The 25,911-nt window shown below is 38.3% G+C and overlaps 1 protein-coding gene across 1 annotated transcript in view; it reads right to left on the bottom strand.

Annotated features, from left to right (window-relative positions):
• Window positions 1-25,911, bottom strand: part of LOC106913809 (contactin-associated protein-like 4) — a 42,118-nt gene that overhangs the window by 7,936 nt on the left and 8,271 nt on the right. Inside the window, exons 3-18 of the mRNA XM_014980253.2 lie at window positions 23,033-23,226; window positions 19,859-20,006; window positions 18,714-18,911; window positions 14,069-14,235; window positions 13,837-13,974; window positions 12,477-12,744; window positions 11,331-11,471; window positions 10,241-10,412; window positions 7,190-7,296; window positions 6,889-7,008; window positions 6,431-6,631; window positions 5,912-6,074; window positions 5,650-5,777; window positions 5,369-5,539; window positions 3,873-4,091; window positions 2,259-2,498 (exon numbers count right to left, since the gene is read on the bottom strand). Coding sequence (XP_014835739.2) covers window positions 2,259-2,498; window positions 3,873-4,091; window positions 5,369-5,539; window positions 5,650-5,777; window positions 5,912-6,074; window positions 6,431-6,631; window positions 6,889-7,008; window positions 7,190-7,296; window positions 10,241-10,412; window positions 11,331-11,471; window positions 12,477-12,744; window positions 13,837-13,974; window positions 14,069-14,235; window positions 18,714-18,911; window positions 19,859-20,006; window positions 23,033-23,226 — 2,775 coding nt within the window. The remainder of the gene's footprint in view (window positions 1-2,258; window positions 2,499-3,872; window positions 4,092-5,368; window positions 5,540-5,649; window positions 5,778-5,911; window positions 6,075-6,430; window positions 6,632-6,888; window positions 7,009-7,189; window positions 7,297-10,240; window positions 10,413-11,330; window positions 11,472-12,476; window positions 12,745-13,836; window positions 13,975-14,068; window positions 14,236-18,713; window positions 18,912-19,858; window positions 20,007-23,032; window positions 23,227-25,911) is intronic.

Below are 25,911 nucleotides of genomic sequence, written 5' to 3'. Positions count from 1 at the left end.
TTCACCTTCCAGTAACTTTTTTGCTGGAATAAATAATAAATACTATTATTGTAACTAAGACCACCTCCCTGAGCTCCGTCTCAAATGCCATAAAGTCTAAATTTCTTATATTTGTCTTCTTTCAATGTTTTGTAATAGTTAAATCAGAATCCACTTCTGATTGGCTGATCGGTGCCTCCTGACGACTCCTCTCCTGGACGCTTTGGCTCCCAAGAAGCCTTGCTGTGTTGGAAGTTACAAACAGAACCAATAATTTGTAATTTTACTGTTTCACTTGCGTTTATTAGTCTGGGTTATTCCTACCTGAGTGAGAGCCAGCAATGACCAACCTTCATCTGTAATAAATGTTTTTTATTTGTTTTGTTTTATTTTTTGCAAAATTTTCTATTTTTAAGAGGAGCTCTACAAAACTGTTACAAAGTGTCCTCATTGTATTAATTTGATTTCCATCTGAAGTTTTCATTTTTACAAATGTTTCTCATCACAATTTTTTGATATTTAGGTTAATATCATGCAAACTTATGTATTCCTGACCCCAAGTGGAGTCTCAATACTAACTTAAGGAACTATTGCTTCATACCACGTGAAGCATTTGATTATTCCCTTTTATGAATATTAATTCTAAGAAAATGTACCTCCAACCTTTTCAGACGGGCTGTCCAGATTCCTAAAACCTCACTTCCTATTTAAAGGTTGATTCTTAGCTTCTGGGAGGCTTTGAAAAAATCACAAAAGGCCATTTAAAAGGTAACACTTTTATCACGTCTTACTAATAACTTAGCTTTTATGTTTATAAGTTTGTATTCAAGCATGAATTCATGCTAAAGTAAAATAAAAGTAAACAAACATAGCTTACTGTCAAATAAGCAATCCATGCAAACGCTACATCTACTCTTTTATTATTATTATTATTATTATTTAATCAGTACTTCATTAGCATCCAATTTGCATAATGGAATAAAATATTCCTGGCTTCTGGAATAAAGAAAGAAAAACAACTACTCCCAGAAGAAAAACTTTATGCATTATTCATATGTTTGCCTGTCACGCTGACATCACTTAATTAGCGATCTGGTGAAAGAGCAACTTGATAGAAAAAACTCTCCAAACTCAGCTCTCTTATTACATCACAGTCAGGTGACAGAGTTCTGATTTACCCGTGGAGCTTCAACAAGCTGCACAGCTGGGATTGGTTAATTATCCGACACACATGAGGTGCTGCTGCTCCACTGTCAGGGCTCAGTGTGCCTTTCATTTCCTAAATAACACAAACCCAACAGATGAGTCGAAACCCGGCGACACTTTGCCAAATTAGGGTTTAAAACTGATTAAATATGCACAAGACTCTGTTTCAAACTTAACTACACTGTAAACAATTAACCAGTGACATTTCCAGGGAATATTCTTTACTTCTAGGAAACACATTCACTTTGTTATATTGCCGAAGAAGTTTGTTGTTCTGTGTTTAAAAGCTAAACAATTTTTTTTCCCACCAAAAAAAATCACAACAGACATATGATTATTCTAAATGTACAATTTTCTTTCAAGTCAGCTTATTTATGTAGAAAAAACTGACAGAATCTCAGGATGTTGTAATATATATATATATATATATATATATATATATATATATATATATATATATATATATATATATATATATATATATATATATATATGTATAATAAAGCAAAATATAAATCTGAAAAGTGTGGCATGTTTTTTTATTCAGTCCCACCAAAAATATCGCAATATTTAGTAGAGAGACATTTTGGTATTTTCATGTCTGGGAAAACAAGACATCATTTCAGCCTGGACTAGATAACTAGCTAATGATGGATAAACAGTTTTCCAAGTAGTTTCTCCACCATTGAAATTTTTAGCACCACATACATAAGTTGACTGACTGCCCTTTGACCCTCTTTCTGGCTCTGATTGGCTGTTTTTTGATCAGGAGCAGTGCGTTTCATTTAATGTCAATAGTAGTTCAGGGAGGAGGTTGATCGTTTTACAGATGATCAGTCTAATATGGTGTCAGTTCGATCGAATATGGAAAACATTTTTGTGGAAGTTTCATACTGCATTTGTAAAAGTAAAACTACTTTAAAATACATTTTTATCAGGATAGAAAATTTATTAAGAAAGACAGTGACACCTTTACTCACAATCAGAAACTGCCAGCTGGAGGTTATTGACCTAAGCTTGGGTAAAACTATCAACACTACCGAAACAAATCTGATTGGACGAGGTCTGCATACCCTGGTCACAGAAGGCTCCAGTGAAGGCAGACGAGCTGCAGTCACAGGAAAAGCTTCTGGCTCCCTCCAGACAGCGGCCTTGGTTTTGACAAAGCCCACCGTAGGTACTGCAGTGGCCCGGGCATCCCGCCTGGACCCCGGGGGTGACCTTCGTTCTTTCCTCCAGGTCCAGAGTAACACCGTTCAGCTGCAGGGAGCGGATACATCCCCGAAAACCCTTCTGCCTGGAAGCAGTGCCTCCTGATGAGATACAGAGATGTACAAACTGACAATAGTTTCGTCAGTAGAATTAGAAAAACTTGTCAGTAATCCTCTGAGCAGCTTTAAGATTTATTTTTTACATTGTAAAATATATCAGAGCTGAATTGTCCTTACGTGGATTATCTCAGGAAGTGTCTGCGATATTCATGTACCTTGCTGATTTGCCATCATAAATCCTGGTGAGTCATCAGCCTCGCTCTGACAGTTTGTTTGTCCTGGCTGTCTGAACAGATTTTAAACCCGGCAAGTTACTGTTCTGTGACTTTTCTCTCTACAACCTGCAGCTGCCCGCAGAGTTCAGACTCTGCATGTTGTAATTGTCTCAGCCTGCCAAAACTGTCGAGCTCAAAACTGTTGTGATGAGACAATCTGCTCTTTCTGATGGGGTTCCTATCACAGCTCGCAGTTTTCTGAGGAACTGTCAGGGAAACACCAGTTTAGCAGTCCAACCTACTGTCCATATTTTTGCAATCAGAAGAAAACTGAACAATTAACTCTGAACTGAGGATATCTTGACCAAAGTATTATAACAAACATTTCAAAAATTGAAAATATGTTAACAAGCAGCTAAAGGTTAATGAAAAACAGAGAAATATCTTATAATCTCTACGAAGTGTGAACAGTGTCAGCAGCTGTGCTAACAAAGTTGAACTGAATCCGAAACACAGGGGGAAAAAGTGGTATAAAAACTAGAAGAGCAAAAAGTCCTTCAAAAAGGTGTTGAAGAAAAACAGCATAAGTAACTTAAATTATAGGAGTAAAAATTGAAGCTTAATAATGCTGAACAAGCAGAAGTCAGAATTAGCTTTTAACCCCTAGTTATAATAGGTTGTTTCTGTACTGATAACTTTTTTGTGTGTCATAATTAGCTTTAATGTCAATATAAGCTAACATACTTTTAAAAAAAGCCGTGTTGGTCTTCGCATTAACATTACAGAGTATTTTTAGCTTTAGCTAATATGCTAGCATGATCTGAACATTTAGCAGTTTAAAGGTGATGAAGTGATTTTCAACCTAACAATGTAGGTTCTTTCAAACCTAAATATATTGACTAAGTACCCAATACAAACATCCACTGGGAGAGATTTTAAATTTGCAGTAAAGCTGGACTGAGACATTTTTAAGTTTGTTGTGTCAAACTTAGGTGTCACATTCCTGCCAAAACCCTGAGGAGCAGGTTAAGGCAATCACAACATCTCATTATGTTGCTAGAGAGACAGTAATCACAAAAGTGTCTGATAGCTACTGACATATGCCGTACATCAGCCAAAGCTGCAATAGAAGCTCACTTCTATTGTCAGTTTCTTTGGAAACAAAGTTTGTGTCAAATTAGGGTTTTAAAGTTTCACAGACCTACAAATAATTGGCTGTTCAGCTGCAAGTGGATGTGTCCTTCAGCAGGGGCTTCCTGTACAGCGGCGGGGAGTTCATCAAGGCGCAGCGACGCCTCTCTCACATTACGCTCAGCTTGAATGCGATGCCACCTGTTGTCGTTCAGCGGGACGCCGGCCTTCATGCGTACCTCCAGTGGGCCGTTACCTATGTCAAAGGAAAAGACGACCTCCGTGGAGGCTGTGACAGAGAAGGAGCGGGAAAAGATACCTGTTGAACACAATCAAGATGGTTCCTTCCAAATTCAACATCTTGAAAAACTATTTTTCTCACTGATTTCTAATCTAAAAGAGAGCTTTCACCTAGATATATTTTTTAAAAATCTTCCCAATTTCCGTCATATTGTTGCACACCAGTGTTAATCTGAAGTTAAGTTTTCCTAAAGGAAAATGAAATGATCTTGAAAACAATACAGACTATATTTGCCAGCCGATCCATATCATTACATTTAGGTGTCCCAATCAGTTCCACGTAGAGATGCGATAGTACGTAAAAATCACAAGTGCTTAAGTTGAGTGTAGTAGACGTAACTTGTCGTTGTTTAAAAACACAGACATAAAGGTTTGGTTTGGTCCGTCCTTTTTGCTGCATGACAACTGATGACAACTAATGCTCCTGAACAGCAGCGTTTAATGTCAGCTTGGAGTCCTCTCTGTTTTGTTTTTATGTCTTTAAAGTTACCCTACAGAATGATGCATTGCTCAGTTAGTTCTGCACATAAGGTAAACAACACTACAAGGCTCTACTGGATATTTTCTGTCCAAATATGTATACACAGTTAAACCCTCTACTTCCACGGCCATGGGTTGTAAAATCAAGCACCTTGGCATGCAAACTTTGGTGCTAAGGAGATTTTGGTGAGGAGCTGTTTTTCAGGATCTGATCTAAGCTCTTTTTATTTTAATGTTGCTTCACACCAAAACATGGCTGGGCTTCTGTGACACGTTCTATATACTTTCCTGAATGGAGCGCACATAACCAGCGGTCCATATGAGAGTATTTAGTGTGGAAGAACGTGTCTGACTGAATCTGTTTTCCTGGAAGAATGGTCGGACGTCATCATAAATACAAGCTTATACTTTTACCTTTTTCTTTTTTATATCATTGTACAGATTTTCTTCAAAATCAAATTTAACATTCAACTTTTGTTAAGAAAGGGAAAAAAACATCTTGCACTTTCTCACAAATCACTGTCACAGTGAAGTTTGGACTTGCATCACACCCAGGTGTCTCAATACTTTATACCCTTAGCGATCTCTCCACACGCCGTATAAAAAGAAGCTGTGTGAAAAGGGAAGTGTATATTTTAAAGATGAGAAAGCCTGAGTTTGACGTGAGCCCATCACCCCCTGCTGATGCTTGATCCCGGTGAAACTCGGATGATATGCACTGCTCGATTTGAACTCTTATCGTAGGAAAGTCGGAATTTGCCATCCTATTCCTCAGATTTCACTCACAGCTGAGTTCAAGTCGAATGAAGTCTCTGATGCCCAGGTTTTCCAGGAGGACGCCGGAGGATGAGGTGGTCTTAAACAGGAGCGAGACGTCGGCGCTCAGCTCTCCGTGAAAGGTTGGAAAGTGAAGGTACGACGTTTCCTTGGCAAAAAACGCAGCATTCCAGATACTTTCTGTAAAAAAGACAGAACAAAACAAAGACGAGTTGCAAAAGCAGAAATCGGGAAATACAAAAATCGAGGAACTTCGTACGCTCTACTATGATATGGCATCACTAACTTACTGTCTCCATAGCAACGCAGGGGTCCCACCTGGTAGGAGCTCTCTGATCCTGGCCTCCGGACATCCCTGAGCACCAGCGATCTGACAGGCAGGGACTCCTTATGGGTCAGCAGACCAGAATCGTTGGCCCTGGATGAACAGAGAGTGGGCGGACGGGAAGAAAAAGGACATGCAACATGCACCATCTGATAAGGAAAAACCCTGGATAAGTGTTGAAAATCCTAAATGTTAAAAAAAAAAACGAAAAAGTGAAAACACAGTACCACGCAGTGCGGTCAGCATCGCAGTTGCAGTGGCGTTTGGGGTCCACGCAGTTCTCCTGCAGACTGCAGGTGCACTGCTGGCTGCCTGGAAGGGCCCCGCCCCAGTAGGTCTGCCTTTGTCCCGCGCCGGGCCCTCCGACCCACCAGCTGATCGGACCCCCCTCTGAAACACAGACAGGGTGGACAGCTGGTGTCAGGCTGACCGCTCTACTTCTGAAAGACTCTTTGACTTGTGTCCTTCAACTTCTCAGTGATTCTGACAGCTCAAAAATTTTGTAACATTTTTGTATTACTGGCAATGTTTTGTCTGTATTTTATAGGTCTGCAGTGATGTGTGGGCAAATACAGATTAGAGGTGCAGAAAGAAAGAAATACAGAATTGTAATATATAATTGTGGAAATCCTGAATCGATTCAAAATGCTCAAAAGTCAATTTTTTTCTGCTTAATCTTTTGTAAAATTATATTTTGAATAGTTTTTTGTTTTTATTTTTTTTATCTAAGAAATGTTAAACCTCACCTGGTAAATTGAGAAGGCGGGACTTCCTGCAGTGGTAAGCCAGTTCCTGTTCGCAGTACTCTGATTGGTTGATGGTTGCCATTAGCTGCTCTTCGTCCACAGCGTATTCAAAGTGAGTCAGATGCTGACTTCCTTCTGTGGACGGCTGGATTTTGGTCAGTTCTGTGTTGTTGTGCTGGACCACTGTCCACGTCTTGTCTTCTGTATCAAAAAAAAAAAAAAAAAAAAAGTATACATTTTTTAGATTCTGCCTGAGTGAGAAATTCCCTTTAAAGCTGCAGGACAGGCAGGAATGCTGGGTGCTGAAAGAGAGACTGGACACCTGAGTGTCGGCATGGTGTGATTGGATGTGTGTGTGTGTGTGTGTGTGTGTGTGTGTGTGTGTGTGTGTGTGTGTGTGTGTGTGTGTGTGTGTGTGTGTGTAGGTGTGTGTGTAGGTGTGTGTGAGAGAGAGCTACCTGTCATGTTGCAGAATAGCAGCTGTGGTTTGATGGGTCCACTACCGTCAGCGTCAATGTAATAATATCCCGATGTGTTGCCTCTGTGTTTGTAGGCCTCACAGGACCGCTCGTATATTGCTGAGGGAAAAAAAATTAAAATAATATACATGTATATAATTCTTCATGTTCTTATGCCATCCTCTGAGGATGCCAGCTCATCAGAGCTCATCCTCCTCAGAGGAATCATGAAGATCGGTGCAAACATGCCTACATAAAGTGAATTATGTCCAAAGCAATAGTAAACAACACACATCCTTACAGCTGTGACATGTGGCTCCACCATAGCCAGTGCTGGAGCAGTTGCAGTGAAATGTGCTCCATGACTGAGTGCAGCTACCTCCATGCTCACAGTAACTTGGGGAACATCTGAGGGAGATGAAACAGAGGTTATCTGGTCCGGGACTGATTAATAAACTTAAATATGTGCTGATACCATCATCCTCCAATCCATTGTTCTATGTATACTTAGAACGTTAGCCTTATTTTTGTCCTTGTGGCTTAATCAAATAATAATATTAACAAAAACAAAACACTTAGGTACTCTTTAGTTCATTAAGTTGTGCCCAAATCGTGGACACCCCTCAATTTGGAATTAACCATCAAATTCAAACATGTTAATGGTTGAAGTTTGTCTGAGGAAATCCAAATCCAATCCAGCTGTTGCAGTCACCTTGTCCTGACATTTTCTCATTCACGTCTCACAGCAAACTCAGATCGCTGAGGGCATTGGTGAGAAATAAAGCACTAAAGACTTTAGAAGACATTAAATAAATCATAGAAGATGGGATAGGCCACAATCATTAGGTGACGGAACTGTGGCACAAGACTGACATTGGAACATCTGGAAAAACTCTCATAGATTTCATGTTAATATTTTTACTCTGCAACTAAATCTTATGTCATTCACAAAATAAAACTTGTATTTAGTGTGATGAATATACATTAGCTTCTTAAAAGGGGCAGTATTATGTAAAAATCAACTTTTTTAGCTTTGTATCATGTTATAATCCCCTCATCCAAAACATTCCTGGAGTGTTGCTTTGATTCGTTCATGCATGGTTGAGAGATCCTTTAATCTCCATGGCAACCATTCAGCTGTGCAAAACGCCTGGGTGGACCTAGCTCCACCCTCGATACACAGCTCCTCCTCTGAGCTCCAGTTTCCTCACAGAGATCCCTCCCCCACGAATTCCCAACTCAGCTCCTACAGACTAGCCAGAAGCAATTAGCAAACACCTGGTGGAACTGGGCATCAGCTGAGCTCATTATATGAGCTACTTCTCAGTGAAACACTGGTAAAAATATTGTTAAATGGTTAATAGAGAAGAGCTGTTGTAGCGACTTCCTGAAGGTGGAGTTTCAGACAGAGGAAGAGTTTTTAAAGAGACAGAGGCCCAATTTTAAGGCATTATATCAGGAAGTACAATTTCTTTGAAGTCATATTTGATATATGCAGCATTTTTATAACAATGCTGCATATATCAAATATGACTAAGCTAAACACATAATACTGCCCCCTTAATGAGTCATAATCGACCAATTTTCTGAAAATTATCCCTTTACGTTTCAGTTTGAACACCTTGAAGAGCTTTGTTGATGATGTGCTATTCAAATAAACTTGAATTTCTTGTTTGCACATAGTCATTTTTGGCTCCAAATGACACAAACAAGTTGAATAGTTTTACTTCAATTGTACTTCATTTCCAGCTTTTCAGTGAGGGGATGGTTGCAGTCATTTATTTCTCAATCTTTTTCAAGATTTCTTATTTTGTTGCTGATTTGCTGACTCTGTGTCAGAGTGAACCTGGCAACGTAAAGCACAGCAATTTCTGAGAGACGACGAAGCAGGAAACATAAAGAAACGTTCCGGGAATTAGAAAAGAGAAAAGAAATTGAGGTTGTGCAAGGAACTGAAGCAAAAAAAAAAAAGAAAAACAGAGAGAAACAAAGTAAAAGATAGATTGATGGAGCTCTGAAGCTGTTGGGTGAAATATTTAGGAGGAAAATGAGGGCAACAAATTGTAAGGGAAATTTAAAGTGAGGTGAACGACTTTTAAATTAGAAAGGTTTATAAAAAGCCAAGCAAACATGTTCTGTCTTTTAGATTTATTCTTCCCCACCTTTGAATTTAGCTGCATGTATGATGAATATCTTTCCATTTGACTCTTGCCTTGTTTATCTGCAAAACACATAACTTCCAAACTTTTTCATAAACCAAAATGTCAAACCACAGATGAATTCAGCATGCACATGATCAATCAGACAGCGATTATATCAGTAATAGAAATAGCAGAATGGAGCTTCAAGGCAAAAAACAAGTAGAAAACCAATTCTACTGGCTCAATTTTTATTTTTCATAAGGCAAAGGAACTCATTTTCATAAGATAATATCGCTAACATTCACCAAATGGGCTCAAATGATTCAGAAAAGGTCAAATGTCATGTTGGGTTTCTGTGTAACAAAGCAGCAAAATCCTGCAGGAGAGTCTCTCCTGACATTTTCAGCAGCATAGGCAGAGAGATGGAAATGATCGGGCCAAAGTGTCTGTCACCTCAGGTGGGAGAAAAATGTCATTATACCGAATTATGACAGATTTCGATAGGGAGCTATTTAAAACCCCCCCAAAAAAATCTAAAGTGTGATTTCACTATAATCGAATTAAAAGTCTGATGCATTTGTATTTCATTGAAAATTGATTTTCTTAACACAATTAGGACATAGAAAGTGAAATAAGTTTAAATGGAGCTGGATTTTTGTAATTGCAATAGTAAAACAAATACTAACCGAGCTAACAACTATGCTAGTTGATCAGACTCTAAAAATGTTACAACATTCGATTTAAAATACGTTACATACTACAGAAACGCAAAATCTCACCAAGTATTTTTGGTCTCGTTTCTTGTGCAAATGTCTCACTACACTTGAAATAAGACAAAACTACATTACAAATAACTTTTCAGAAACATATAGGAGCTTGTTTTAAGTCAATATTTACTTCATATGGATTAAAAAAGTACTAGTTTCACTGGCAGATTATTTCACTTATACCATGGGAAAAATGTCTTGGTATTAGTGGAATTATCAGTAAATGGAACTAGAACTTTTTTAATCAAAATTAAGGGTGAAAAATGTTTCCACAAATTAAAGATTGTGACTGATGAACTCCAACTTCTTTTCTTACAACAAAACTGAATTAGAAAACTGATTGTTGAAAGAAAAAAAAAAGAAAAAGTAAACTATTAGTTCATTTGACCAAATTAATTTGAGTAAAAATAAAACAAAGAATTTGTTGGACTTTTTTTTTCTCACCTGTCCATAATGCCACACATGTCGATCTGGAGATCGCTGTAATCTCCCAGCAGCCTCTGCTGGACCTTGATGAGATCCACCAGTTCGTCTTCCACCATCAGGAGACGCATACATCCTTTGAAAGCACCGGAGGGATTTCTGCACGAGTGGCCGCTCCCTTCATCTGGGCAACCTAGGAGTAAAATATGAGTCAACCAGTGAAGTCCAGAGAAAATCATGACATTGCCGTAATGTTTGGTTTAAATCTGAAAATCTGGCTAACTCTATTGTCGTACACTACAGTTGTCAGCTAAACTATCCGAGTTATTCACTGTTACAGGCGATGTTAGCAATGACACCTTAAAATCTACACCTCAGAATTACCTTAAGAAATAACAAAATTCAAAATATATTTAATGCTGTACGGCACAAACACTTTAAACCATTTATATCTTGTTCTTAATTTTCAGGAAGTATAACTAAGAATCTTTTAGAGTACTCTTGGTATCTCTGAAGGTCTCAAAGAGCGCTTTTACTCATTTCAGTACATGTCGCTGAACTTCACAGCATGCTGTGCAGTGTACACATAAGAAAAGTTAACCTGTGGATGTCAGGCCTGAAAACTCTGGGAAATGAATAGCATTTGAAGGTAATGTATTTTAGAAACAGAGGAAAGATGTTTAAGTTCTTTGAAAATAACCTTGTTGGAGCTTTCTTCCCAGCCGATGTTATTTTTGCTTTTTTTGCATTTAAGTAAAATAAATGTTGAAAAATTTCCATTTAACCCCTTGGAAATGAAGTTTAAATCAAGGTGCCTGGTATGTTAAGACAGAATAATTGTTCATCTGGTGAGTTGTAGCAGTTTTCATGCTCGGATGATACCTTTATCAGAGTAAAAAAAAGTCACATGCAGCTATTGCTCAAGACCACTTTAAAAAAAATACAGGAACTTTGACATAGTGCAAGCAAACTCTTTAAAGAAAAGTTTGTGTTATTAAACCTTTCCTTAAAGGTTTAATAACCTTTACAACTAACAGGTACAGCTAACTCAGCTGTACCTGTCAAACCTGCCAGGTTTAAAAGATCATGAAGAAAGCATAGCTCCTCTTACCGCCATAGAAAAGCTGACCTCCTGGAGCGATGGGGTATGTGGGACTTGCAGACGCAACTTCAGTTCCATCCACTGTGACAGTCAGATGTTGTCGTGATTTCAAGTCCACTGAATGCCACTGGCCATCATTCAAGCCTGAACCTGTAGTTGCATGTAGTTTTTTCACAATTATTTACCTTTCTGCTATCACAAAAAACAATTCACATGCATCACATATGATTGCGATGCATGTGGATCTGAAAAGTTCTGAAAAGCGACCAGTGTTATCCCCTTTTCCTGTTACATAAAATACAACTCCTCAGGTATGTGAATCACATTTGTCTTCTTACTGTAGCTAAAGAGAGAACGCTGGTGTACCACAGGGCTGAATTCTTGATCCTCTGCTATTCAGCATGCATGAATTGCCTTAAGCGAGTCTTTGTGTTCTATGTATGCTGATGATGTCGTCATGCATGTCATGATTTGGGGATTGAGGTGGTGAGGAGAGATGCAGGCTGGGCCCAGGTTGTAGAGAAAATGATTAAATTTACTGAAAGAAGCTCAATACAGTCCAGAACAGGCGGCACGAAAGAGAGTTTAGCAAACAGCTAAATACTGGTAGCAACTGATAACTGAAGACTGAAAAACAAGAGCTGAGCAAACCAGGACTTATCAGTACAACTGGAGAGCATCAACATGCGGCAGTAGACGAGGACCCGACAAGAGACAAAGACAAGAGGTGGGTTTAAATACACAGGGACGGTAATCAGGTAACTAGACAATTCTGGGAAGCAATCAACAAGGAAGACAGGATAGGAACAGGACTAAACACAGAAAACCTCAACAATAACTACACAGAAAACACAGAACACAACAATGTATATGTGAAATATCTTGGTTTTGTTCTGGATTCTTATTTTAAATCTGAAAAATATGTTTAAACGGCAAGCTGAATTGCCAAAGCAAATCTATAAAGGTACATACATTTAAACTACTTAGAGATTTTCTTCCATTTCATTCTAGTGTTGAGTATTTGCTTTTACTGAACACTTTCCCCAATGCAAACAAACAATAAAGAAGGAAAAAGCAGATGCTTTTTCCTTCTTTATTCACAGTTCAATCCAAACTGTGAACTTTGGATTGGGACCTGTATGGAGTCGCACTGACCTGCTTTTAGCTCTACAAGGGCCCTTCCAGCCTTGTGGATTTGAAGATGTACTTTGGCGTCTCTCAGGTGTAGCCACACAGTCCCGTCTCGCTTCGGGAGATCAAAGGTCAGCAGCAGCCCCTCCGTGTCCCATGTCCGAAACTGAAGCCCAAGCGAGGTCCCTGCCGAATGCAGACCAGCGTCCCCGCGCAACCGCAGGAAACTCTGGGGACCCGTGAACGTCACAGCAATGAAGACTGGTTCAGAGCAGGAAAACGTCACGTTGCCCTGAGTCAGACGAGGAAAAGACAGAGTGAGAGACATGATGTTCAATAAAGATGGAGAACTTTTCAAATCTGTATGTACAGAAAACTCATTAGCTGTTTTTCCTCGCAAAGGATGTTAGAAATGCCTTAATAATATCATTGGAACAAACACCAAATAACACAAAAAGTACCAGGGAAATGTTTTCTAAGGCCACAGAGGGAGCAAAAGGGAGAAGAGCTGAGAAAATAGATGGAAGACATTCCTCCTCTGATCAGCAGACTTTTAGATGTGAGAAGTCATATCTGCAGCACAGGTACTGCTGGAGCAGCAAATGTGATGCTTCACATCCAGCAGGAATACCTGCTGTCCTTTTTACGTCAAGCACGCAACACTTGATTAATTCCATAAGCTCTGTGTGGGATCGGTACAGCAGTTTGAACCAATCCAATAACCAAACACACTTACGCATACACGCATGCACACACACACACACACACACACACACACACACACACACACACACACACACACACACCGTGTGTTTTTCTAGCATCACAAGGACTTTGCATTGACTTCCTTTCATTTTTCATTCATTTTTGTAGCTTATAGCCTAGAAACGAACCTCATCATTACTGGTTAATGCCAAACCCTAGAACTATAACCCTAACCCTGAAGCAGCACTTCATAGTCTGTGCTTCTGCTGACTTTATTTAGAATAAGAAAAGAACTGGTATCTGGTACTGCAAATAGCAACTTTGAAAGAGCTAAAAGTTGGCTGGGTTTTTTATGTTTTCTTTTTACTTCTTGCGGTATTCTAGACGTTGGTCTTGATGCTGCTGGGTTTCCTTAGATAGAAACTTTTTAAACTATTTAGAATAATGAATTCAGCTATTTGCATTGTTTGATAACTAGGATCAATTGAAATTTATGATTGAAAACAATTTTTTTTTTTTTTCTTTTGCAAAGTGCCTTGAGAGAACAGTTTTTGTGAACTGGCGCTATGTAAATAAAACTGAATTGAATTTGTTAAGCAATTTAAATATATATCCTTTCTCTTGTGTATTTAAAGGTAAAATGAATGTTTTTCCACAAATCCACTGCAAGTATAACTACCATCACAGTAACACTCTGGTCCCTCTGTTTAGCCAAGTCAATCAGGTTCTGGCCATCGTAGAGAAGGTTTTCAACACAGCCGTGGAAATTTCTATTAGAGTTTTGAGAGTCGAGGTTCTGATCTGCTCCGACGGTCATCTGTGAAAGGACAACATGTCAGCATGAAACTATGAGCTGCAGTGGAAGCATACTTTGCATGCACACCTCATAAATCAACATTTTGAATGTTCACCTGGTCATAATCCCAGTGGGTGAACCATGGTGGGATCTCCACCCGCTCTGTGTTTTTGTCCACGGTGAGGTTGAAGTGACTGCTGTGTTGCTCCACTGCGACACGATGCCAGTGCTGGTCGTCTAACAGGCCGCCCAGAGACACAAGATGCTGCCTGGAACTCTTCCCTAAAATTCGAGAGCAAAATGCTGATCATAGATTGAGGCAATTAGGGTACTGTACATGTACAACAAAAATAAAAGATGTGTGAGAATTAATTACATCAAATAAACACAGAGTTTAATTGGATGTTCTCACACCTGATAGTTCGGTAGATTCGCTTCGACTGGGGACCAAAGTAGCAACACTTGTTACATTTTAAACTGATGTGGTTTGCTTTCACACTGCTTTGTGTCAAGCAAACCAAACCCTTAGAAAAACCTGTTCACCCCCATGCCTGTGGAGGCGCTGTAATACTGAAGGAAATGACATGACAACCTCTAAAGAAGACACTGAGCCCAACTTCCTTCTTTGCAATATGTAAACAAAAATGGAATAGTGTCAGATTTCACTTGTTCTAGGATTTCACTTTTGTTGTTGGTAAAAGATCACGAGTCATTTCTGCTGCTAGCACAACACCAGAGCGTTTGTTTTGGCTGTATTTACCCAGAATTCCCTGCGCTATGGCTCGCTTCCTGCTTTTGGAACATTTAGCGTTCACATATGCATTCAAACTGCACCAGAGTTCACTTCACCCAAATGTAGTTTTTTTTTTAAGCCGGACCAGAGTTAGGTTGCGTATTTACACCTCCCCAAACGAACTGGATTTTATAAACGGACTGGAGTTAAATTAAAGCAGACTAAACAGGGCTGGTGTGAATGCACCCTAATTGTTAATCCTTGCTTGTAAGATGTTCATTGTGTGGAAAAAAAAATTGCTGAGTGTCATAACTTCTCAAGCTACAAATTTCTGAATTTTTTTTTTTAAGTGAAAGTGAAGGGTTAAAAAGAAGCGTTTCTCCCGGGGATCATGTCTCAGGAACAAGGCCTTCATCTCCGCTTGCTGTTAAAGCCTCAGAGAAAACCGGCACCAACACGTCATGTAATTAACACTAAAAGAGGTGAGAAAAGAGGCCGATGAGCATGAATAAATGAACAAGGAAGCGCCGCTGACTCTCAAAGTGCTCCCTGAAGTGCCAACAGAGCAAAAGATTTTTGTGCTGAGAAACTGAGGTGAAGACCTTCCTAAATGCACTCACTCATTAAACATGAATCAGTCATTGTTTGAAATGGGACTCGCTGTCTGCATAGGGTAGGAAAGAATAAAATACGGAGAGTGACTAAGTTAAAAGTATTAAATCATTAATCTATATTGATCTGTCACAACAGAAAGAGGGGAGAGACTGAAGACGTGGTGGGAGACAGAGAGAAGAAGACTGATGTATGTTTAATTATTGATCAGCAGACTGAGGTCTGGAGATGAAAACTGGAAATATAGGTTGTCTTTAACTATGAGTGACAAACGTGTTCCTTCCAAATGATTTGGATATTTTCATGCTAAGATTTTGGGGACTTGTTTTCTCCTGTTTCACTTGGAATATAGTTGTGTGACTAACCCTACCCCTAAGTGAGTTTATATTGTCTTTATTGGAAGCAATGAAAGTACACCAAGTTAAACAACTGACAAAAAAAAATCACAAACATCAGTGGGACTGACATGACTCAGTGCTGGATAAAAGCAGCAGTGTAGTGTAGAAAACGTGCACAGCTGTTGCATCACCTGCTGTCAGCAAGTCTGCCAACAGCTATTAGAGAATATTTTGGTTATACACATAAAAAAAGAAAAGTGATAAAATGCTTGAAAATGTTTCAGAAGACAAAACTGAAAGACAAAAGTTTTAGCTAGTTTGGTAAAGAACTAGCTTCCTGCTCTGCTCTTCCTTAGGGCGTGGACTGTGTTGAAATTAGCGGCCAGACGTTAGCGGTTGATTTTCACCGCTAACGTTTGGCCATGTATGAAGCTAACTAGAAATTGTGTCCGCTGTGTGAGAAGTGCACATCATCTCTGACCGGCAATAACATGTCTCAAACATTCCTCTTGCTCTAACTGTAAATGCTCAATATTTGGATGCGCGGCCGACAGGGACTCTGTCCACTTCCTCTGCTGCCATTGCTAAAGCTACATGTTTAATAAGGAAACTTCATGTTCAGTTTGGGATCTCTAGACTGACTTTTCAAATAACTTCGACTAGAAATTTGACTTTCTCTGCATTGTGTGAGCAAATAAGTCAAAGGTTCTCCTTTTTTTTTACTGCGTCTTGTTTTGCTTTAAATGTACAATATTCCACCTCTCCATTTCCTCCTTATCTGTGCTCTCCAGTGCTGTCTCGCTTCCTAAAGCTGGATTTATGCTCCAGTGGCAATTGGATGCTGAGCTAAGGCTGTACATGTGCATCCCACACAGTAGCTCACCTACAGAACCTGCAGAATTTACCTACGTACATCTTTCTGCATAAAACTCCGACTGCTGTACGGTACAGACAGAAATCTTTAATCAAAAACAATGCTCCACAACATAGAATATATGAAATAGTAAACATATACATCTTTCCTCTACACTTATAGTCTGTGTTAGAGATACACATGTCAGAATTTATGTCTAAAATCCAATCTCAGCTATACAATAATACAAAATATGACATTCAAAATATACTCTTGAACTGAAATCTTAAAAAAAAAAAAGTCTCATTTTGTGCAAGTGGATCATACCCAGGTTGTAAGCAGACCTTCAAAATGCAAAACAAAGAAGAAAGAGCAGGACTAAAAAAATGATCAGGTGATTAAAAATTCCGAGACAATCGGTCTTATCAAGTCAAAATCTGCACTTAAATCTGCTTTTTGTATTACTTTCTGTCAGCCACTCACACTGCCATGCCCCCCAGAGGCTGAAAGACTTTGCTGAGATGCAAAAGCAAGGTCTCATGTAATACACCTTTTCTGCAGAGGTCACTAGATATAAGAAATCCAATTTTGATTTCTAACAAGGTTAAGAGGCTTATGGCAGCAAAAACGTCAGGAGGTGGACTCGAAACAATTTCACCTGCGCCGAACCCCAGGATCCACGGGACGTCCAAGAAGACAAGGCAGAATAGTGAATTTAATTTGCAATGCACTTTTCATTAACAAAAATCTCAAAGTGCTACAGGCACATGTTGGCTACTCAGATGGACAATGCATGTTACCCGTTCATATCACACTATTAATGAGGTTCATCTAAAAAAAGAAAGAAGAGAAACGGAAAGATAAATTTAAAAAAAATGTCACTGAGATGAGTAGCTCTGCATTTCTTTGGAGGAAGCATGCCTTGTCAAGTTTGGGCAAACGGTGGCTTAAGAAGAGCAAAAAACTTGACACACTTTGTACCTGGTATTTACTTAATTGGGCTATAATTTGCTCAAATCAAACCTCCTTTTTGTCAAGGGACTAATGTTAATGCTACTGAATTGTTGATAAAGTAATTCTTTCTGTTATTTTTCAACTTGGTGCTCAGTGCTCCCCCCAAAAAGAAACTATGCCCACATCAAAAGCCTAGAGAGACTTTATACTCTGCAGAAATAATTGATGCTCTCCACAGCCAAAAGGCTCGGCTCTGGACCATCAACTCAAACACAGGTGGGCCTTTTCGACATGAGAATGTTGCTGTGCAGATAAAAGCAAAGCAACATATTTACATCTCTGTGGCGAGCGGACAACACCTTCCTGAAAACCCCGTTGAGTCTACCATTCAGCAACAACTCGAATGAGTCATGAACTTTAGCTTTTTGTTTTAGTAGGAGAGATTCTTTTGTGTTGTTTTTTCATATTTTCATCTGATTATCTGGTTCTAATGAAAGATAAATGATCAAAGATGCTAAATAAAATGTAACAATGTCACTATTGTGAGTGACATTGTGTTTTTTATTATTTAGCAGTTTTGAAATGTTTTGATTCATTTGTGCTATGAAGTGAACATCCAACAAAAATACAAATATTTCTCATCAACCGTACTAATCACAGTGTCAAAATAAAAACCCAAATATGCGTATGTGAGCCTCTGATAAATGCAGAGGCATTTTGATAAATGTACATTAATGCATCCACTGGATTGTATTTTACATCCAAAATGAGTCTGGGTATTTATTCCAGCAGCCTGGACAGCTCCGGGCAAACAGAGTGGAACGAAGGGACTTCTAGAAGAGCCTCTGAAGGCTGCTGAGGCTACATGAGTGACCTTAATGGGTTAGCTGAAGCAAAACCTGCACTAACTAATGCAAATCTAATGCAGACAAAGGTGCAAATGAGCCAGATATTGCCTGTGATGTGATTTTTAAAGTCAGTAAATTTTAATTAGGAAGGGAGGGACTGAGCAATTAAACCCACTCACAGATGGTTTCCTGAGGTAGACCTGCAGTGTCTGCATTTGCAAGAAGGGAGGAAATTGATAGATCACAAACCAGCCAACCCTCCAATTTTTTAAAAATTAGAAAACAACCTCTTAATACTTTTCTCATCTGGCTGTAATTGTTATTTGATTGGCAATGGAACCAAACAAAACGGCAAAAGAAAAGGTACCTGCTGGGACACACAACTGTTGAAGACTTTAACCATCGAGGTGTCGGAGTCGTACCTTTTCTGAGGATCAGCAGAAGTTGTCCGTCCTGTAACTCCAAAGTGAGGCCGAGCTCATTCTGTCCTTCAGCGTCAAGCAGAAAGCCAGAGTTCCTCGTGGTTTTAAATGTCAGACGGATGGTGTTGGTGGACGTCTGTCTTGGTCTTAGACTGAAAATAAGGCTGCTGTCGCCGTCGAAGCTCACCGTGTCAGAATCTGAAAAGGGACGATCACAACAGTAGCTGCTGTGTCTCCATTGACCACATAAATGTGTGATTTGACAGTTTGAAAATAAATTTGCTTAATGAAAGTGGGGAAATTTTGAAAATAAAAAAAAAACTCTTGTTTTTTGATTAAAAAGTCTTGGCGGTAGGCGGAGGTGGGTTTTTTTTGCCCATATTGAAATTGGTTTATTTCGCAAAACTGAGTCTTTCAACATTAGTGGAATACTGACAAAGTTTTATGTACATTTTTTCTTTTTTTTGTCTTTTTTGAGAAATACATGAACAAAATTCACAGCATTGTGTGTATTTTTTGCAGAGCTCGCCATCTTGAAGTCAAAACGTCTTGACTTCACCAACAAACCTTACAAATTTGATTTAAGTTTCAAATCTCTAATAACTTTCCTAAGATTTTACAACATGAACATTTATTAATTATCATTTACATTTTAATATTCACTAACAAATCTAAAAAACAAGAGTTTTAACATTCAATCCAGCATGCAAAAAACACAAATAGCTGATTTACTATTCTGAAAATTGATCAAGTTTAATGTTTACTTAATTAGAAATACAATCATTAAAAATATCGTAGAAAGAGATTAAACCAATGTTGAATTTCTGAATAAGTAACAAACTGAACTTTTATCTTTGATAACACAAGTTTATCACTGACTTCATATTGTCTACACCTTCAGGGAAATGGGAAATAATTTTTAAATCCACAGTGAGAATTTTGTTCTCAATTATGAATACTAAAAATGTTCAAACGTAAAGTATACATTCCAATTTATTAACTGTATTAAATACAAATGGGGCAAAGTATAGTAAGTAAATAAGAATGAAAGTAACATCTATAGCCTGCTTAAGAATTTTGTGAATGAGCCAGATGTCTAAAAGTAACTTAAAAAAAAAAAGTACTAAAAAGGAACAGAAACTGACTGTAAGGACATCCGTAGGCCTCCAGCCTGAGTCCAATCCGACCGTTTGGATTCCAGTGGAGAGGAACGACGCGGACGAAGCGAGCGACCACAGGGTGCTGGAGGTTGTGCTGGACCACAGTGTCTGCATTACTGTTCCCAGGAAAGGCCTGTAAAACAGCAACACAGAGAAAGATCTTTAAATATCACAACATATAGACGACAACAACACAGCAAAAAAACTAATAATGTGATGTAGGACATTACTAACTACATATTATGCTAATATATAGTTAGTAAATGATGTAAGGTGACCTTGCATCCTAAGAAAAATCCCTATTAATTAATGCATTATTAATATTAAGAAGTTACCACCTGATTGCAGGGCCAAAGTTGGGAAGGCTTGGAATCCTTTCATTAGTGCTTGCAGTTCTAGCTTTTCACTTGAGCTTTTAATTATTTATTTATTTATTTATTTATTTATTTATTTATTTATTTATGTGAATATGATTCACCATTATTTTTGATGTAATGTAATTATGTTTCATACTTCCAATATTCAATCAAATTCAAAAATACTGTACTGATCCCAAAGGGAAATTAAATGCCGTTGTACCTTTTTAATTAAAGAAATGCATACTGTATTGAAAAGAAATGACCCGCTTGTGTCTCAGAAAACAGCAGGAGTTTCTTAAAGCGACAGGAGCCCAATTTCAAGATGTTACATGACCACGTCAGTTTTCTTTTAAGTCATATTTGACTTAACCTGTCTGTCACTAGAGGACCCAAATTTGGGTCCTCTAGTGACAGGGGTGTCAAACTCCAGTCCTCAAGGGCCTCTGTCCTGCAACTTTTAGATGTGCCTCTGCTGCACCACACCTGAAAAGAATAATTAGGTCATTAGCAAGGCTCAGGAGAACCGATCTACACAGGGAGGAGGTAATTAAGCCATTTCATTCCACTGTTTTTTACCTGTGGCACATCTAAACACTGCAGGACAGCGGCCCTTGAGGACTGGAGTTTGACACCCCTGTCATTGTGAATGACAACCTGAGACCAACTTAAAACTGAAGGTAACATAGTTATTGATTGTGCTATAAAATGGCACTGTGTACCTGGAAAACACATCATACAGCCTATTAACACTTCTAAAACAATACTATCAGAGAGAATTCATTTGTTTTTGCATAAAATTGCATTTCATGCTTTTCATGCTTGTGTTACACCTGGTTCTACTAATCATGTACATTAAAAGGACTCCTCCAGTCCCAAACTTCAACCACATAGTACTCTGAGCAATGAACCTCCAAAGGTCAACAAAAATAGTATTATGTAAATTCCGCTTTTTACACTTTCAGTCACTTACAAAACACACCAGGGTTCAGCTGGTTGGCACATTATGTTTGCTTTTCTCTGGTAGTTATGCTGGTAAAACTGGTCTGCATGTTCCTCTTTCCTACAGTGAAATATCTCATGTACTACCAGAAAGCTTAAATTCAGAAACACTTGGAACAACTGTAATCCCCGTCTTCAGCTCTCACGCTCCTTCACAGGCAATGGGAAGTGGAAAGGATGTGAGAAGAGCAGCGAGTCAGAGAAATGCAGCCTTACTGAGCTTAAAAGGAAGTCTTACAGGAGTTATGACAGACGAGCAGCTCAGGGAGCAACGCCAAACCCTGAAAGTCGTGATAAATTTTGCAAACTAATATGTGGCGCTTCAGTTGTTTTAAGGCACCCCGTGGATTTATATCAATATGCTGCAGGAGAGATCGTCAGCTGTCCCTGTTCCTCTCATGCAGTCGCCAGCACACATAAGTATTGAGCTCATCTTTCATAGTCTATGCTACAAAGTTAATTCAGCGGTGGTTCGCCCAGGGCAACAAACAGGCTGGGACTGCCACTGATATAGCGACATGGACCCCACAGGAATCTGGCAGTTTGCTCATTCACTTACTTCTACCAAATCCTGTGCAGAATCAACTCCATCGTGACCTGATTTTTGACACGTCTTTACTGTAAAGTTCCTACAGCAGTTGTTTTGGTTTGTTCTTTTTCTGCTGTCATCCAACTGCAGCAGAGACAAAAACTAGCTTATGCATGATTACTTTCTTTACATTTAATCAATAATTAAAATTAAAATGTTCCATCTTATTAGTGAAACATGAAATTGCAATTTCATTGTAGAACACTGCAAGACAATATATTGGTTTTACTTTTTTTCATTTAATTTTTTTTCATCATAATTTTCTAATGTAAAATTAATTAGCATTTTTGAAAATTACCCATATCATCGGTGATTTAAAAAAAAAAAGTTTAGTCCCAGTTGCAAATGTATTTTTTTCCAAACACTAACAATTATTGTAGCTGTTAGAATAGTAGTGAAAGACTGTGATTTGAGAAAGACCAATCTTTCTCAAACTGTGGTCCCCAGGCGCCCCCTAATGGTCTGCAGGGTACTGCATATAAACGACCGTTTGGTTGTGTTTAAAATTAATAATGAATAAATGGCTTAAGACTCGGTTACTCAAAAGAAAAACTGAAGATACTGGTAGAAAGAAAATAATAAACTACTTATATCAGAGGAAGCCAAGTCATAGCAGCTGAGAGTGTTGACGTGTCGTTCACCAGCGATTTGATTCTTCGGAACAGCTCTTTATTTTTTTTATGACTTTTTGCTTGCTTATGATGCTCTGCTCACACGTCAAAAACAGTTGTTATTATTATTAATTTAAAAATGATTAAATGAATCAAATACAAATAATAAATAAGTGTATATTTTTTATGTTTAATGGTGCAGAAGAATATTTTTTTGTTTCTTCCACAGCAACTCAAGTCTATTTATCTTTAACTGTGCTTCTAAATGACAAATAGGCCTAAATGTTATTAATGCACAGAACACTTGGTTGTAAAGAACAACTTTTTTATTATTATTATTTCCATGTGGTTGACGTAATTGGAAAGCTTAGAATCGACACTTTCAAAATCTGTAAATAACTCAAAATGCTCTGTGTAGACATGTTCGTGACAGTAAGTGTGTTAAAAGGCTAATATTTTCATTTCAGGTGGATATATTAAGATATTGTGTTATCTCGGGGGCAATTTCAAGCTAGGTGGTCCATGGGTGTTTGTTAAATGAGTTAAGTGTTCCTCAGTCTGAAAAGCTTTGAGAAACACTGCTTTACAACAATAAACTCACCCCTATGTGTCCTTCCCATCGGTACTGTCTCCAGTTGTGTCCCGTGTCGCTGAACATCAGCTGGTAGGCCGTTTGCCAGTCAGAGCTCCCATAGCGACCTTGCGTAGCAACAGATGTGATGTGCGTCCGCCCACCCAGGTCGACCTCCAACCACTGATATTTGTCTGAATTGAGAGGAGACCAGCCTCCAGCACCTGCAGCAGAAACAAGAGAGGGAAGAATCTATCTAAGCAAGTGAGAAAAATCTGTTATTTCTCAACATAATGAGTGAAGATGAGGTGGTAAAAGCTGAAAACGTTTGTCCTGGCCATGTACATGTTTACTATTGTTTCCTCTGCATGAACATTGTCGGCTGCATATTGGTGAAGGACAGATCTTTGAAGTGCTGAGATTCTCCTACTAATTGTATTGGGGTGGAACTGCTTTGTGAACTTTCTGAATACTAAATAATGCGTGTGGCTAATCAAAGGTGAAAGGCAGAAAATGAAACAACAAAAGTATCTTTAAAGGTGCAGTACTACATGTTTTCCAATCACATAGTGTCATTTAGCACAGTCAAGTATCTATGTTACCCTCAGCTATTATAAAAATTCTGTATATATATGAAATATGACTTAAGAGAAATTTTACTTTGCAGTTTAATGCCTTGAAGTTAGGCCTCCGTCTCTTTCTGAACCTGTCTTCAGGAAGTCATCACAACGGCTCCACTATTAACCCTTCGGTGTTTTTACCAGAGTTGCACTGAGAAGTAGCTCCCATAATGAGCTCAGCAGATGCACAGCTCCACCAGGTGTTTGCTAATTGCTGCTGGCTAGTCTGAAGGAGCAAAGGAGTGGAGCTATGAGAGAGGGGTGCTGTGTAAGGTGGAAGCTCGGAAAATGTAACTCTGAAGAGCAGTTTCATCTCAAAGGCGGACCTACGTCCACCCAGGTGTTTTGGAGAGCTGAATGGTTGCCACGGAGATTAAAGGATCCCAGACACACGTCACCAATGAGGCAACACAGCAGGTATATTTTTGATGAAGGAATAACATTATCATATGTTGCAAAGCTAGAAAAAAAGTACATTTTACATAATACTGCCCCTTTAATAACTTTGGCTAAAAATTAAAAGGACTCAGTTCATGTTTTCAATATGTTTTATGTCTATATCTGATATAGACATAACAAAAATGGGTTTTTAATTATCTGTTTTTCAAAAATTCCCTGCAATGTTTTCATTGAATTTTATACAAAGAATAACATTTAAAGTACCAGCACCAATCTGTTTTCATTGTCATTAGGTTGAAATCTCTTTTATGTTCATCTTTATTTTAAATCCTAGAAATGGAAGCAAAACGCTAGCTGTTTAAAAATGATAAGAAATTTCCTAAAGGAGGTATTTGGGTGAAAAAGTGCTCTTTTTTCAAAAAGTCATGTTACACTTTTAAACATTTTATTTGGTTGTCCTGTGAGCAAAAAGACTCTTTAGGTTTCTAAGGTTGCAGAGACCCTTGTCCTAGAAATACACTGAAACAATACATTTTAAAGATATTTTTCCACTTCAGTTGCATTTGTACATCTGAATAATGTCAAGTTAAATATTCAGTAGTTTTTACTATAAAGATTATTTATGTTTTTTTTTTAATGTTTCAAAACAATTTTCACTGCTTCATGTTTGAATGGAAGTTACTGAGGCATATGAAAACATATTTCAGCCAGTGGCATACAAATAGGGATGATCAATGTTGTGTTTCAAACCTCACTCCTGGGAATGTTTATTGTATCATTTCACAGCTGTGATGTTTCATGTTGTGGCAGACTCTTTGAAATGGAATCTTTTCATTGAATGTTAACTTGGCGAAATAACGTAATATTAATATATGTCAATATAATGCACTGTATAGTTACAGTTAGTGATGAATTATGTTAGTTGAAAATAATACATCAGAGGTCAAAAGTTCAGCATTTTAAACAGCAACACAAACAAAACTGTATGGAGAACAACATATGACTTTGCTTTAGTTTATTGGATTTTCCTTTTATTTCATTTCATCAGTCCTTGTTTGTGTTGAATGAAAAATCTGGGACTAAAAGAATTTGCAAATAAAATCAGTGAGCAAATTACCAAAGGAACCAGAAGCTGGCTGGTGCTGAAAGAAAACTTCATTTGTTGTAGACAATTATGCCTGTTAGTGTTAGGTTAACCTGATAACACTCAATTGTACGTCAGCAACTACATTTAAAACTCTTTTACTTACTGGCATGACAGAGTTCCTGCTCATGTAGACACAAACATGTAATCAAGTCTTACTACTTAATTACCTCTTAAAGTAAACATCTTTCTAAGAGTAACTTTGTTTACTTCCATTCGTCTCAACCCAGTGGTCCACTATGTAATAGATTGGTTGATGGCTGTTAGTGTGTCTCTACCCAGTTGATCCTAGTGGTCCACTATTTGGTTTTGATGATTGTTAGCGCTGAAGCAGACACAGCAGCATCGATCAATGATATTGACTCTTTGAAAGCTTGCCATTACTCCAAGGGCAGTCATGTTTCAAGGAAGACCAAGGCTATCGTGAATTGCCTGTAGCTCAGTTCCTATTGTACTCTAGAATTAAATTGACATCGCAAAATGACTATTTCGAAGGGAAAAAAAATGTTGCTCTTCATATTTGAAGAGTCAACTAATCTTCAAAATAAGAAGTGTTGTCTGTAAAAGGTATTCACCCTGTGATTGTCCTACCCTTCTAATTGCTTTTACAAATAAAAATTTGGCTTATGTGACAAAAAGAAAGCTCCTTCATGTCAAAGTTAACTCCTCCAAGTTCTTTTAATGCCATAAATCCACAGTAATGTAGCTGAGACTTTGGGACAGTTGAGTGATCCAACAGGATACTA

This window comes from Poecilia mexicana, unplaced genomic scaffold, assembly GCF_051168715.1.
Source record: "Poecilia mexicana isolate PSO_F unplaced genomic scaffold, ASM5116871v1 scaffold_15, whole genome shotgun sequence".
Lineage (NCBI taxonomy): Eukaryota > Metazoa > Chordata > Actinopteri > Cyprinodontiformes > Poeciliidae > Poecilia > Poecilia mexicana.
The sequence above is the reverse complement of the archived record's forward strand: the minus strand, read 5'-3'. Positions and strand labels throughout refer to the sequence as shown.